We start from the raw sequence: 15,549 nt of genomic DNA on the forward strand, positions 1-15,549 counted from the left end.
AAATAATGGAAGCTGACGATGGAAAACGTACTATAGTGATACGTACAGATTGAAGAAAACGAACAGTATATTCAGCTCATAAGTCCATTTATACAATACAAATGAGCAGAGCAAACACAGGCGCCTCTAAAACATCAGATCGAGGAGGGATCAGGTGCCATGAAGGAGTGAGCATCTGCCAACCGGTCACACCTGCCATTTGCTCCATAAATTGTCGAACTCATCACGTGTATCATTAAGTTTAGGCTAGTTGTTAGAATAGCATCAGTGTCTTTCTCTAGGTAAAGATCCAAATAAGAAACAGATGTTTCAGACAATGTGGCTTAAGTGGGATATATCAAACAAATGTCTGAATGAAAATGATTATTTTGGATTAATTAAAAATAACGTCATCGATTTATCTTATTGTCGAATTGAAAGTCATGTACAGCAAAATGTCACATCTAGTACCCTAAAAGGCTGTCGCTCGGTTACCTTCGTTTCTTCGAAAATTAAAAAAAAACTTTTTTAAAAAGTTATTATCATCTTCCCATAGTTGTTTTAAATCTGTATGCCAATAATTATATAAAATTAAATATATACCCAAACAAGAGGCCCAGGGGCCACAGCGCTCACCTGAGCACATCGGCTAGGAAAAAGCACATATCAGATCAGAACTAAAAGTTTACTGGGGGGGGGGCTTGAATTTTAACCCCCGGGGGTTCATGATTTGAACAAACTAGAATCTACACTACCTGAGGTTGATTCCATATAAATATCACTAATCATGGCTTTGAATACTTGAAAAGAAGATTTAAAAAGGTTTCCCTATATATATGTAAAACTTGGGTCGGCCATTTTGGCCCCACCCTGGTCCCAGGGGTCATAATTTGAACAAACTTGAATCTTCACTACCTGAGGATAATTTTACATGAGTTTCATCTTTCCTGTCTCAATGGTTCTTGAGAAGATTTTTAAAGAGTTTTCCTATATATTCCTATGTAAAACTTTGATCGGCCATTTTGGCCCCACCCTAGCCCTGGGGGTCATGATTTGAACAAATTTGAATCTACATTACCTGAGGATGATTCCACATGAGTTTCATCTTTCCTGGCCCAGTGGTTCTTGAGAAGAAGATTTTTAAAGAGTTTTCCTGTATATTCCTATGTAAAACTTGGGTCGGCCATTTTGGCCCCACCCTAGCCCTAGGGGTCATGATTTGAACAAACTTGAATCTACACTACCTGAGGATAATTTTACACAAGTTTCATCTTTCCTGTCTCAATTGTTCTTGAGAAGAAGATTTTTAAAGATTTTTCCTATATATTCCTATGTAAAACTTTGATCGGCCATTTTGGCCCCACCCTTGCCCCGGGGGTCATGATTTGAACAAACTTGAATCTACACTACCTGAGGATGACTCCACATGAGTTTCATCTTTCCTGGCACAGTGGTTCTTGAGAAGATTTTTAAAGAGTTTTCCTAGATATTCCTATGTAAAACTTTGGTCGGCCATTTTAGCCCCACCCTAGCCCCAGGGGTCATGATTTGAACAAACTTGATTCTACACTACCTTAGGATGATTCCACATGAGTTTCATCTTTCCTGGCCCATTGGTTCCTGAGAAGAAGATTTTTGAAAAATGCCATTAATTTTTCACTAATTCATAATTATCTCCCCTTGGAAAAGGGCGTGGCCCTTCATTTGAACAAACTTGAATCCCCTTCACCTAAGGATACTTTGTGGCAAGTTTGGTTGAAATTGGTCCAGTGGTTCTTGAGAAGAAGATGAAAATGTGAAAAGTTTACGCCGACGACAACGACGACGACGACAGACGACGGACAAATTTTGATCAGAAAAGCTCACTTGAGCCTTCGGCTCAGGTGAGCTAAAAAGAGAAAAGAAAACTGTGGTTGTTGATAAATATCTTCAATTCAAATGAGACCATAATTATATAACAAATTAAACAAAAAAGCCCATATAATGGAGAAATATGCAATGACACATGATATCAACATATAATTACAAAGTGTAGAAATTTTTACAAAAATTACATATATTTAACTAATAACATTTAACGTATGCATAATGTTTCAAAAATAAAACTCAAACTGAATGCGTCCTTCACAACAGCCATAGAAATGTTTGGAAACAACAGAGTGATCTTCGTTTTTTCTTTGTATTGCCCTTCGTAATATTGTTTCAAACAAGTTAAAAGAATGCGCGGGGTTTTTTAAATAATAAATAGACAGTATACACATGTACAAGTCAAGATGGTATAAGATGAGCAAGGACCGTCTTTAAACCGAAGTCCTGCAATATTGTACAAGTAAGTGTTAACCTCGCCTTACTTCTTTGTGGCTTAACTGTGCGTTCTCTTTAACTCCTATGATACTTAAAAATGTATAATATTCAGCGAGGCATCTTATGTAAACACACAGTGAGAATGATAATACATGTCACAACATACATTATTCAATAAATACACATACGTTAAACGCTTGTCTTTATATGCCATGCACAAGTTATCTTTCTTCTCACACAAAGTTGCCTATTATACATATCAATGGTCTCGAGGATACATAACATGATGAAAACATGAACTATTTGTGTGATATTAATGAATTCAGATTTGTATGAATTAAAATACATCTATAGACCATTCAATGCACAACTTTGAATCACTCAAACCGGAAAAATCGGCTATAATCATTCAGTTGCATTAACATTCAAATACTGCATGACCAATAATACAAAAATATGTAGAAAACACCTAACCAAACCCACGGACAATACATCTCCCTTGCTAAGTTCAATATTCATATCAAAATATTTACACCAATGATTCATCTACAAGACAGCTTAGGTAATAAAATAAATTTCAGGAATTCTTTTTCCTACGTACAGATGAAAAACAGCCTTCTTCAGTTTAACCATTTTATCATATCTGTGTTATGTAGAACTCCCTGTGAAAAATGGCAAGGGGAACTAGGATTTTGTGCCTTCTGTCAGCCGTTTGATTGTCAGTAAAGCACCGAATGGTTGACAATAACGTCTAACTGACCTAAACAAAATCACACGGGAGTTGTTCGTCTTATAATTGTTTCAGGCGGAAGTGGAACCGTCATATGTTCTCGAGTATTGTTTTCTCGGACCACGTGATCGCGGTATTCGCGCGGCGCATGCGTATCGACAGTAGTTGATATGGTATTTCTAGACACTTCTCTCGGGAATGTATAGTTCGAGAGTTCATTGGAAGCATTGTCAGATATAGGGGTATATGTATAATAACTATCAGATCGACTCATGGAATGGTCTCTTGAACAACGCTCCCTGGAGACGGACCTCTCGCGACTGTGATTTGTTGGCTTGCGGTATCTCCATCTATTACTATGATCATTTTGCTCCTCTTTTAACATTTGTTGGAGTTTTTTCCTGTGTTTCTGTTTGTAACGAGTGATGTACAGATATACTGAAAAAACTCCAGATAACTCAGTCAGAACAAAGGAGCAGACTGTCATGATAAACGAGGCTCCATAATTATATTTGAATTTGACTTTTTCGTCGCCGCTGGGTTTCCCTTTACTACCGACTTCCTCGGTAATGCTGCCTATATATAGAATGATGCCAACTAATGTACACAAACCTAGAAAATAAGTTTTTAAAAAAATTAACAATAAGGTCAAATCAAAATGAACATTCTTCGATACAATGAGAAACACTGAAGAGAAACGCATAATAAAAAAAAACAACATTTTGTTCAATATTCGACTTTGAAAAAAAAAGGAACAAATGTTCTACAATCTGTATCAGATTTATTTTATTTGCTGATCAAAAATTTAAAATATTACCTGCAAGAACGAATAAAATACCGCAGACAAACGTTAAGTTCTTTCTTCCAGATTTACACTGACCAACAAAACAAATGATGGCTCCAATCAACAAAATCAGGAGACTCGCCAGAGGAAACCACGTGGATCTCCGCATCGTCACTGAAAAAGAGGCAAATGACCCACATTAGTCACACCAGCTTAATCAATGATTGAATTTTTGCCAATATATACCAGCGAATCATTCATATAATTATATACATATATTAATTTATTTAAATTCTTAATCAAAGGATTCCAACGTGCACCTAAATATTTCTTAAAAGACCCCTTTGGAGAACTCTTAATTTCTCTATCCTTCATATTGTGCATCGGTTATGGTGAAAATTTTACCAATAAAATGCTTTTTGTGTTTGCTAAACATTAAAGCAGATACAGGACTAAAAGTTGCGACATATAACAGAAAAAAATATCACTACTTAATTTATTGGCTCAGACGTCAATCTTTATATTGAATCGTCCACGGATTTCTCCGCTTGCCCAATTATGACTTAAAGCAGGTGTAACCAATTTACAGGGGATGCTTGCCCCTCAATTGCACGCGATTCAATCTCTGTTTTATTTTTCTTTGGTCCGTGTTGGCTCTACTCATAAATTGTTTTAATGGACTTTTGAGTTCGATTACAGTTCATTGTTCAAATTTTAAATAAAATTAATTTTTTGAAATTTCTTCTTTTAATTAGGGATTCTAATAAAAGCACTTTCAGTGGTATGTTGAAGTTTAACTTTTTAAATCCTAAAGATGTCCTTTACAAACACATTCGTCATTTGAATGAAAATGCCTTGCTTTTGAAACGGATTAACATTGGCAATGCACATTGGGGTTCTTATACATATATTATAAATCATAAATCATATTTTAATTCTTAAAGAATAGCAATCCTTTATTAGCTTGTTCAAAAATCATCAAGCTATTTCTGTACATGATATTAATAAAGGTATAATTAAACAAGAGGTACATTGACCACAATGATAACATGAGCTATATTATGGAACTTCTTGCTTCATACTAAATATTCTAATGTAAAACATGTTTACCAATTGTAGCAACTTCGCATCACACTTCATGATTTGAATAAACTAAAATTTACATTACTTGTGAGGACGCTTTGATGCAACATCAGGAATTGAACCCTGGGTAAATGTACTTTTTTCAATAAAGCAGATCATCAAGACAAATTACACTGTATTTCAAATTTTCTGTCATTGTTTTCTCTCTTGCATTTGAAAAGAATATTCTGCAATTGCATGGATTTAAAATTATAACTACATTTGTATGCGATATTCGTTTCACGGCGACCATTTTAAAAACATCAACAGAAAAGGCAATCTAAGGATACAGAGAAGTGATAATCAAAGATTAACATGATAAGTATGAAGGGTACAACAATACGTAAACAAATTAAAAGGAAATGCACATTGACGTATGTCTCAAATCGTGCATCCTAAGAACGTCAGACGTCATTTTAAGCAGCTGGGGGACATTTCCGCAAGATATTTCGATTCCTTAGTAGTTTTCTTATTAACCGATAAGATCTGATGAAACCTATATATATATATCAAAAGTAATTTCTCAGTACTTTCCACTGACATAAATATTGCCTCTTGAATTCGGAATAAATTTATAGCTATTTACTAATATATATTTGACATGCCGTCATTTACGCAGGGGGACATGTTTGCAAGACACGGATGGTGTTTGATTAAATATCTTAGCGCCTGGAAAATTTTCATTATCTTTTTGGAACAGGTTGTTGTTTAAAAATACTCATTGTATATCAATTCAAATGTGTAAATTTCTTTTTTCCCCGTGGAAAATGCGTTACACTAATTTTTCATTGAATGGGACATCTTAAAGGACTTTATTTCAAAGGATGTGGGTATCTCTTCTCTTAACAGAGGTTGTCAACAAACATATTATGTCTAAATATGATATAAGAGAATGACTCTGTGAAATATCAGAGAGATCCGAGAAGATTTTTCAACTTTTAATAATAAACTGTGTTGAAGGTATTTTTCTGTTACAACGGGACACGACGGAAATTGACGTTATTTCGGAATATAGTAGTCTGTCAATGTGTCCATACCTTGTAATAATACTTCTGTTCATTACAACATTATTGGACGTAAAACCCTTTATTTTCATATAAAACACTACATGTTTATTTTCAAGACTGTGCTACAAATGTAAGCTGAAAGCGGATTAAGCGTATTATTTTCCTATTTGTAGCAATTCCTGACGTTACGTCTTTACTTTTTGTAAGGATTGAAATTTGTCCGTTGTCCGTCGCCGTCGCCTTTGTTATCGTCGTTGTCGTCGTAAACTTTTAACATTTTCATCTTCTTCTCAAGAACCACCGGGCCAATTTCAACCAAACTTGCCACAAAGTATCCTTAGGTGAAAAAGGATTCAAGTTTGTTGAAATGAAGGGCCATGCCCTATTCCAAGGGGAGATAACAATAAATTAGGGAAAAATTAATGGCATCTTCTAAAAATCTTCTCAAGAACCAATGGGCCAGGAAAGATAAAGCTCATGTGGAATCATCCTCAGGTAATGTAGATTTAAGTTTGTTCAAATCATGACCCCTGGGGGTAGGGAGGGGCCATAATGGGAGATCAATGCTTAACACAGAAACATATAGGAACAAGAGGCCCACGGGCCTTATAGGTCACCTGAGTATCATGTAACAACTTTCCAGCGATTGTATTTGGTTCGTGTTTTAAGCAAAAGCCATGAAATTCACAAATTTTGAAAAAGGCACCATTGCTTATCAAAGGGCAGATTTCAAAGCATTAATTCATTTTTAGTCAAAGTACCCCCTTGGTACCCCTGACCCAGCAGCCCTGAAATTATCTATTTTGAAAGAGGCCCCTTTCTTCATTATAAGGCCAGCATTTTTTTTTATGTTTAGGTTTAGTTATGAACATGAGAATAAAAGAGTCCCGAAAGAAAAGGAAATGAATTTTTTTTTTTGATAAATCAATTATTAACATTTGTACATTCTTTTTTTTATGCTATCCTAATAGGCTCCTTACCACTGGACACATAATGCTTACAAATAGGAAAGTAGAACATTTAATTGCTTATTTCATCATCTGCCAGTTTGGGCCAGTTATATAAATTTTGTGATGTTGATCAAAATATATTTTTAAAAATTTAAAAATCAATACTTTAAAAGTCTTTCAATATATCTTTATTTTTTAAATATGTGTTAGGTGAATGTGTAGACATTGTTCTAAAATTTACTTGATGCCTAAAATTATAATTCCTATCATAAAACAGACAGGGAGTATTGGGGAGTAGGGTCAACATTTTTTCAATTAAGTGTAAAATGATTTTTCTGGCTGATACAAATGATACTACATGCCTGTATATATTTGTATATTCTTGCCTTTTAATAGTTGAATTTTTTTTTTATTTCTTCAGGTTATTGTTTATTTCTTCCTCAAATGGACTTCACTTCTCCCATAGTTTTATTCATTACATCTGATGCATAAGCAACCCTTTTCTGAAGAATGATGCTTAGACTGTAAGCTATAACAGAGACCTAAACAATGTCCCTGGCAATATGCAATAGCTACCACGGGCAGTTTAAAACCTGGGGGAGGAAAATAATTTACAGTTACTTTTGAATCGAATACATAATTATCTCACCAGCATGTCATTGTGCAACAAAGTCGTCAGCATTTTATTTGTCCTTTGAACGGGTGAAACGTTTTGAATGGCACTCTTATCGATGAATTTTACACTAAACCAAGCTATCTTCTCAGATCTAGCTTTATTTACTCACCGTTTCATCGTAAAACCGGAAGTGCGAGTTCGTAAATTTGAAATCTCGATCCCGACTCAAATTTGACATCGGAAAGAAAAAAATTGTTTTATTTTTTTCTAAAAATTCAAAACCTTGAGCGGAGGGTTTGTAAAACTGAAAATAAAATAAATCCTGGCCTTAAATATGTAATTAGATCATTAGCATATTAACCAGGAGCAAAGGATAAGATGTTCAAAGAATTCATGCATTTCACTATATAATCATTAGAGCCCCACCCTAAAACAAGAACCCCTGACCCTGGGGCCATAAAATTCACAATTTTGGTAGAGGCACTCTTGCTAATCTTAACTATGTACTTAGTTAGTTTATTTAATACCCAGGAGCAGAGAAGAAGATTTTCAAAGAATTCATGTATTTTCACTATATAATCAATAGAGCCCCGCCCTAACACCAGAACCCCTGACCCTGGGGCCATAAAATTCACAATTTTGGTAGAGGCACTCTTGCTCATCATAACTATGTACTTAGTTGGTTTATTTAATATCCAGGAGCAGAGGAGAAGATTTTCAAAGAAATAATGCATTTTCACTCTACTTATTTAGCCCCGCCCTAGCACTAGAACCCCTGACCCCAGGGCCATGAATTTCACAATTTTGGTAGAGGACTCATTGCTGATTACAATCATGCAAACAGTTTGACTGCTTGATGTCCAGGAGTAAAGAAGGAGATTTTTAAAGATTGCTTTAATTTTAGTGGTTTTGGCCCCACCCCTCAGGCCCCAGGGGGGCAGGGATAAAAAATGAAATTCACAATTTTTGTTCCCCTTCACCCATAGATGCTTTGTGCCAAATTTGGTTGAAATAGGTTCAGTGGTTGCAGAGAAGAAGCTGAAAATGTTCAAATGTTAACGCACAACGCACGACGAACGACGCTCGACGAACGACGACGGACGAAAACAGATAGCAATAGGTCACCTGAGTTTACTCAGGTGACCTAAAAATCTTCTCAAGAACAGCAAAGCCATGATTGGTCATAATTATATGGAATCATCCTCAGGTAGTGTAGATTCGAGTTTGTTCAAACCATGACCCCAATGGTAGGGTGGGGCTACAATGGATGATCATAGTTTTACATAGGAATATATACTAGGAAAAATCTTTAAGTTCTTCCCCTTTCATCTTCCAAAGAGCCACGCCCTACTTCCGGGGATCGTGATTTGAACAAATTTCAATCTACACTACCTAGTATGGATGCTTCCATATGAATATATAACTGATCATGGCTTTGCTATAAATAAAAAATATAAGATTTTTTCCTATCTATACCTATGTAAAACTTTGATCACCAATAGTGGCCACACCATACCATTAGGTCAAGACGAATAAAATTGAATCTTCACTATTTCAGGAAGCTTTCTTATCAGTTTTTTTCTCTATGACCCTGTGTCTCTTATGAAGAATGTTAAATGACCCCACCAAATTTTAACTTTTTCTTAAATGTCTCGCTTTGAAAGAGGATGTGGCCTTTCATTTAAAAAAAATTGAATACCCTTTACTCAAAGATCCGGAAAAAGAAATGGAATTGTGAAAAGTACAGTCAAACTTGTTTTAAGAGGCCACCTTTGGGAAGTCTGGAAACTGGCCACTTAAGACAGGTGGCCTCTTATTCCAGTTTGCCCTCGAAAAAGACATTCGGGTAATGAATAAACAAAGCACTACAGTTCAATTAATTACTCAAATAATAAAACAGGTCAATTTAACAAAGGTTTTTTGTGTATATATAATAATTCAAGCTCATTCAAGAAACTATTAAAGAATTGGAAATTTTTAAGGTTTTGTGCATGTTCCTGTTCCTACATATTAGGTAAACAAAAAATACATACAGTGCCTGGCTATCATCCTTTTTTGTAAAGAAGAAAAAATTACACAAAAATACAGTTTAATGGTAAATAAAATAAAGCATAGAAATTTAAGTAAGACTTTGTCAATTAAAATTTCACTTGCATATGTTCAAAAATGGTCATCAGTGTAACACCACCCCCCCCCCCCAAATTAATTCATCGGCAATTAACTTACTTGCTGAAGTTTTTAAAGTCTGATAAATTTTATTGTTTATAAAGCTGTCATAATTTCTATGTAACATACACAGACACACAAATAAAACTAGAGGTACTGTGAGCGATGAGCTCACTAAATGATACCCCCCGCCTCCCCTATGGTTATAACTGGTGAAAAAGTCCATGTTTTCCTGTGGCCGGGAAACCCAAAATATGTGTCGGATCAAAAAGTAAAATAGGAGGTGCACAATGGCAATATGTAATAAAGATTCTGTGAAAGTTTCATCAAATTTCATTCAGTGGTATGAGAGGAGTTACGGATAAGAGATGGGTACCCCAAAGCGTAACAGACGGACGGACAGACAGACGGACGGACGTACAGACGGACGGACGGACGGACGGACGGAATTAACGATTACTATATACCCTTCCGCTTTTCAAGCGGGGGGTATAACTAGAGGTACTGTGAGCAATGGGCTCACTAAATGATACCCCCCGCCTCCCATATGTGTATAAATGACAGTGTCCATGTTTTGCTCTGGGAAACCCAAAATATGTGTCGGATCAAAAAGTAAAATAGGAGGTGCACATTGGCAATATGTAATAAAGATTCTGTGAAAGTTTCGTCAAATTTCATTCAGTGGTATAAGAGGAGTTGCGGATAAGAGATGGGTACCCCAAAGCGTAACAGACGGACGGACGGACGGACGGAATTAACGATTACTATATACCCTCCCGCTTTTCAAGCGGGGGGTATAATTAACCACTTGACCAGAGAGATGTATTGACGCAGTTGAAAATCATTCCATAACACAGGTGTGATATGCAGTGGAGCGTGACTAATCCCTATCGATCGTCTGTTGATAGTGAAATTCACGAGATAATCATGCCATATGAAGCACTTTGTTTTCACAAGAGTAGCAATTAGGGCTTCTACATGGAAAAAAATCTAAAAGGTGTGAATTTCTTTAGGTAGAGGAAAGTATCAATTGTATTTAAATTCTTTCTATTTTTCAATCGGCGATCTTGAAAAATAATTACAATTTTATCTAACAGGTTTATTCATAAATACAAACAGAGTTCAGTGTATCCAATAGTAATTTGTTTAATTGCATTAATAGCTGAGTTAAATTGGCTATCGGCATATTATTACCCAAGCGAATGAGTTTAAAAGACATAATAGAATCGCAGCAGGTGACGAAATGGCCGCCTATTACAGTGTTAATAAGGCTGTTGGGGGAGGATTTGAGTGGCCGCTGGCCGCGTTACACAGGTGGCCGTTTATTCCAGTTAAAATATATAGGAAAAATCGTTGGGGGGAACTGAAAGTGGCCGCTGATCACGAGTGGCCGTTGATTTCGGGTGGCCGCTAAGACAAGTTTGACTGTATACGACAGACAAAGGACAAATTGTGATCAGAAAAACTCACTCCTTCCGCCCAGGTGAGCTTAAAGCTGATTAAACTGACCATTTTTTAATTTGTAATTATTATTCATATCTATATCCTTTTTGTATTTTTGTATATATTTTATTCTGTTCTATTCTGTATAAATTTGACGAGCCTTTGGCTTAAGGAGAAAAGAAACTGAAACTGAACTGACCATTTTTAAGATGACGTAACAAGAAAGGTTATTGAAAGTAGAGCAAGGACCTATATCTAAATCCTTAACTATAAAAAAAAATCACATAGAGAGATTGCAATTCATTATTTCTCTTCCTCTCTGTGAAATATTTGTAATTTGTTTTACAAAAAAAATCAACCCAGCTTACGTCACTGCGACAGTATGAATTATCGGTAATAATCTTGTTTTGTTATGACAAACCATTAAAAGTTTAGCCTCAGATAATTCAAACAATTTCTTTAATTACAAAACCCATTTTATTCCGTAATTTGTTGCGTAATCGTCCGCAAGTCTTCCTAGAGTCAAATTGATTTTTCCCTCAAAAGTACAAATTTAATTGCACTCATTGTGGTCGGCAACACCAAGGATTCTTAAGCAATTCAGCGAGTACATAATTCACCGAAGACGGTGGGACCATTTCCTGATAATCCGGAAAACTGAAGATAAAGTATTCATACACTTGAGTAAGCGTCTACAGGCCAGGAATAGGGCATACAAGCTTGTTCAACAGAAAGTAGGCTACATTTTTGCATGACAAAAACATGCAGTTAAAATTATTTTGTATCACTTTCCATATTTAGGAGACCCTTCAGTTTAAATGTATGAATCTGCATTGACTTAAGAGCCTGGTGTGAATAAGAAACAGTTGAATTTACTTGTTGAAATGCGTGCAATGCAAAATATTTACATACACTGAATTTTCCCCCCTTTATTTCTGAAGACGATCATTGCCATTTATCAGTGCATAAACGACGCTAAGAAAACCATTTGAATAGATTTTTTTGACAATGGCTGTTCCATCAGTTATGCATACAATGACATATTCATCTATAATACAATATTTAATATATTTAATTTTACTTTTAGACTGTTTTTTTTTTCATAAGTGTAAATGTGAACAATAAAATGTTTTTCTTTGATTGTTAGTATGGGAATGAACGTCGCAGCTATTGCAGAAAAAAAAAATACATAACCCGCTAACGCAGAATCCGTATTTTTTCTGCAACTGCTGCGTCATTAATTCCCGTACTAAAAACCAAAGAAACATTTTATTATTTAAATTCATAACTTTTTTCGCGTGGAAATTATACCAATTGGTTTGTTGAATGTTTGCAAACGAATTTTATTAAATCATCGACTTTTCTTTATTTTTTGTTGCAGAAAGTTTGATTTAATTCCGGAAGTATGGTATATGTCAAAATTATGATCAAAGACATAAAACTCACACAATATTGCTTGCGTCTGTGGTAAGCCCTCTTTTTCATCACTTGGGGTGAAATACATGATGTAATTGCAATCCATTTTTGTTGGAAAATAGCCTGAAAAGAGAATATAACTTTTATTCAAAAGGCAGTAAAACAATGTACAAAAATACAGTTTCAGAAGAGAAGTGATTTGTGTCATGACATTAGACAAACGGACAATTGCTCCGATTGTAAACAAGTTAATCGATGTTTGCCGGTTTGTAATAAAAGAGGTTCAGAATAACTCTACAACAAACAAAATGGTAACCAACTAGTACTAATGTCGAACTAACAACGGAACTTCGCACTACACTATCCTGATGATTTCAAACTTTTCTGTCTTCAACTTTCCTTGTTTGTGTGGACATGTACCGTTATCACCTGTACATGGAGTCGGTGTCTCCAGGTTGACTCGATGCTTTAGAGCAATTTCTAAAATAAAGCAGACTGTTGACAAAAAAGTTGATGATACAACAATATTAATAATCTGGTTGAAAGTCAACATTTCACAACTTATAAAGTAGATAGTGACCTTGTTTGCAAATGCAATTTAATTTGTCGCTGGTGACTGAGTCTTCATACAGATTGTATGGCCGTTACTTTCATACAGAATTCCCTATGAATTTTCTGTTTGCCTAATCATGATAAGGAGTTCACAACGGATGTGCCTGGGCGGCAGGGTATGCTTACTCAACTACGGCACCTGATCCTATCTCTCTTTTTAAAGTTCCGTGTTGGTTCTGGTCATAATGAGTTAAAAATGGGATGATTACTATTTGTTAACTCCAAAGTTTGTTTTTAATGATAAGAATGAATATTTGCAGCAAGTTATACTAGCTGAGGTCTTCATTAAGTTTTCCGAAGCCCTCTACTTCAGTAAGCATAACATTTGAGGGAATATATAGATTTTAAAGTAAGAGGATCGCGAATGAAGACATCTTCCAGTAAAGTATATACATGTAATTTGAAAAATACTCTCATATAGTGTATCTTACTAAGAAATATTCATATTTGTAGTCAAACTTTTCTGAAATGTAGTCTCCGATCAACAGTGAAAGCAAATACATTGACGAAACTGATTCAAGCTAACATCAGATTACTAGTGTATAACCCGATGCTGGTGTTAAACCCGATGTATAATGTACAACCCAATGGAGAAACTCGTCTACTGCAAATTACCAAAACACTCTCTGCACCCAGTCTCCATAAATGTTTGATATAAAAAAGGCAGCAAATTTTCGACTTCATATGTTTAAGTTGCAAAATGTTGAATTAATGAATGACACGTAAATAGAACAGATCATTCCCTGATTTTACCCGACAGGAACACATTTTTTCAACTATTAACCACTATGTAATCAAGGCTTTTTTATTCTAGGAAGATAAATAGCTATCTAAATCTGAAGGACATTGAAACAATGGGACCTCAAAAAGAATTCCAGGTGGGATCAGGTGCTATGATGGATTAAGAATCCGAGTGCGTTTGGTGATCGGACAATCGGAAATATACACTGACAATTCAGTTTGAAAATAATGGCTAACCAATTTGATTGACATTTTTTTGTTGACAAAGTCTTTTTGTATCGACATAGAATTTGAGTAATATTGACTTTAAACGAGAATGTTGATATCCTTGTCATCAACTTATTTTTTAAAAGCTTGGCTCGTTTTAGAAATTGTTCATATATAGATCATGTATTTGAGTATCGAATCAACTTGAAAGTATCAACTCCAAATTTAAGTGATATTTGTTTATTGGTAAATCCGTACGGGAAGGTGATGAAAGAAAGGTGAAGCCATTTTGTTGATTATAATGAGTTGTAAGGTTAATATTCAAGTCTTTTTCCAGTGAATATCCAAATATGAGAGAGATTTGTCAGAGATTGTGGTGTCTTTAAATTCGAATTAAAAGAATACTAGTATATCGAATCGAAGGAATGAAAATGAATATGAAACCCATTTTTGGGGGCTTTTTGATACTTTTTATATTAGATAAGAAGCTCGCAAGCTTGGTGCAGTGGTTAAAGCATTTGCTCGAGAGTAAGTAACTGATCCTAAACCGCGTTTGAAATCATTGGTTGACGCAAGTGCCGAATACGGGTCTAAAGCTCTTTTCAGCTTTCTACTGGCAATTGCTATGAATGTAAAATTCACGATGGGACGATATAAACATACAACAAAACAAACAAAAATTGTCAACAACGTTGTCAATACATGTATATCTAAATGTTGAATTGAAGGTTACACCAAGACCCCTTTTCATATAAAATCTTCAATTAATTCTGCTTCATGTGAACAAAAATAAGTATATGCTAATAACGGGACGCAATTAAAGTACATGTAAAAATTGTCATTACTAAGGCATAATTATTAGAAACACACAAAATTTAGTCTGGTGCAATCAATTAACGAGTATGACATCTACGAGAGTATTAAATACGTTTTCCCTTGTAGGTACGCGATTCAAAAAGGTATACAGTGTAACCATGTGAAAGTAATAATGCATTTATTTGATATCCACACAAGCCTCATCAGAAGAGTTTTTTTTAAAAATCTTGTCAATATTAGGAGGAAAGTCGATTCAAGCCAACCCCATTGTTATTGTTCTGATTTCCTTTAGGGCCATCGTGTTCTTTTAAGGCCATTGAACACTATTCCAAGTTGTCAAGATGTTGCATATTGGTACATGTACCAACTATTGTATGTGCATTTTTTTAATGCAATGATTTTAATTTCACATGTTCCCTTATCATCTCACTGTCGTATAATGATACCAGTTTGATACTTGCGATCAAGAATGAAGTCTTAGAAATAAATACAACTTTTCGCACAGATAGATATAAATACAAGGTTTCGCAATCTGTGTTTTATCCAAGATCGAAGTATATATTTGATATGTTTTTTTTTTCTATCTTAAGGCTACATAACTGTTTTACAAGATGCTATTGAAGTATCCTATTTAAATTTTATTACAATAAATTCTT

The 15,549-nt window shown here is 35.0% G+C and overlaps 1 protein-coding gene across 1 annotated transcript in view; it reads right to left on the reverse strand.

Annotated features, from left to right (window-relative positions):
• Positions 1-1,892: 1,892 nt before the first annotated feature.
• Positions 1,893-15,549, reverse strand: part of LOC134233755 (voltage-dependent calcium channel gamma-5 subunit-like) — a 35,016-nt gene continuing 21,359 nt past the window's right edge. The window contains exons 2-4 of the mRNA XM_062715753.1: positions 12,548-12,640; positions 3,831-3,971; positions 1,893-3,625 (exon numbers count right to left, since the gene is read on the reverse strand). Coding sequence (XP_062571737.1) covers positions 3,054-3,625; positions 3,831-3,971; positions 12,548-12,640 — 806 coding nt within the window. The 3' untranslated portion in view covers positions 1,893-3,053. The remainder of the gene's footprint in view (positions 3,626-3,830; positions 3,972-12,547; positions 12,641-15,549) is intronic.

This window comes from Saccostrea cucullata, unplaced genomic scaffold (genome assembly GCF_032062105.1).
Source record: "Saccostrea cucullata isolate Sc308-1 unplaced genomic scaffold, CSIRO_AGI_Scuc_v1 ctg484, whole genome shotgun sequence".
Classification (NCBI taxonomy): domain Eukaryota; kingdom Metazoa; phylum Mollusca; class Bivalvia; order Ostreida; family Ostreidae; genus Saccostrea; species Saccostrea cuccullata.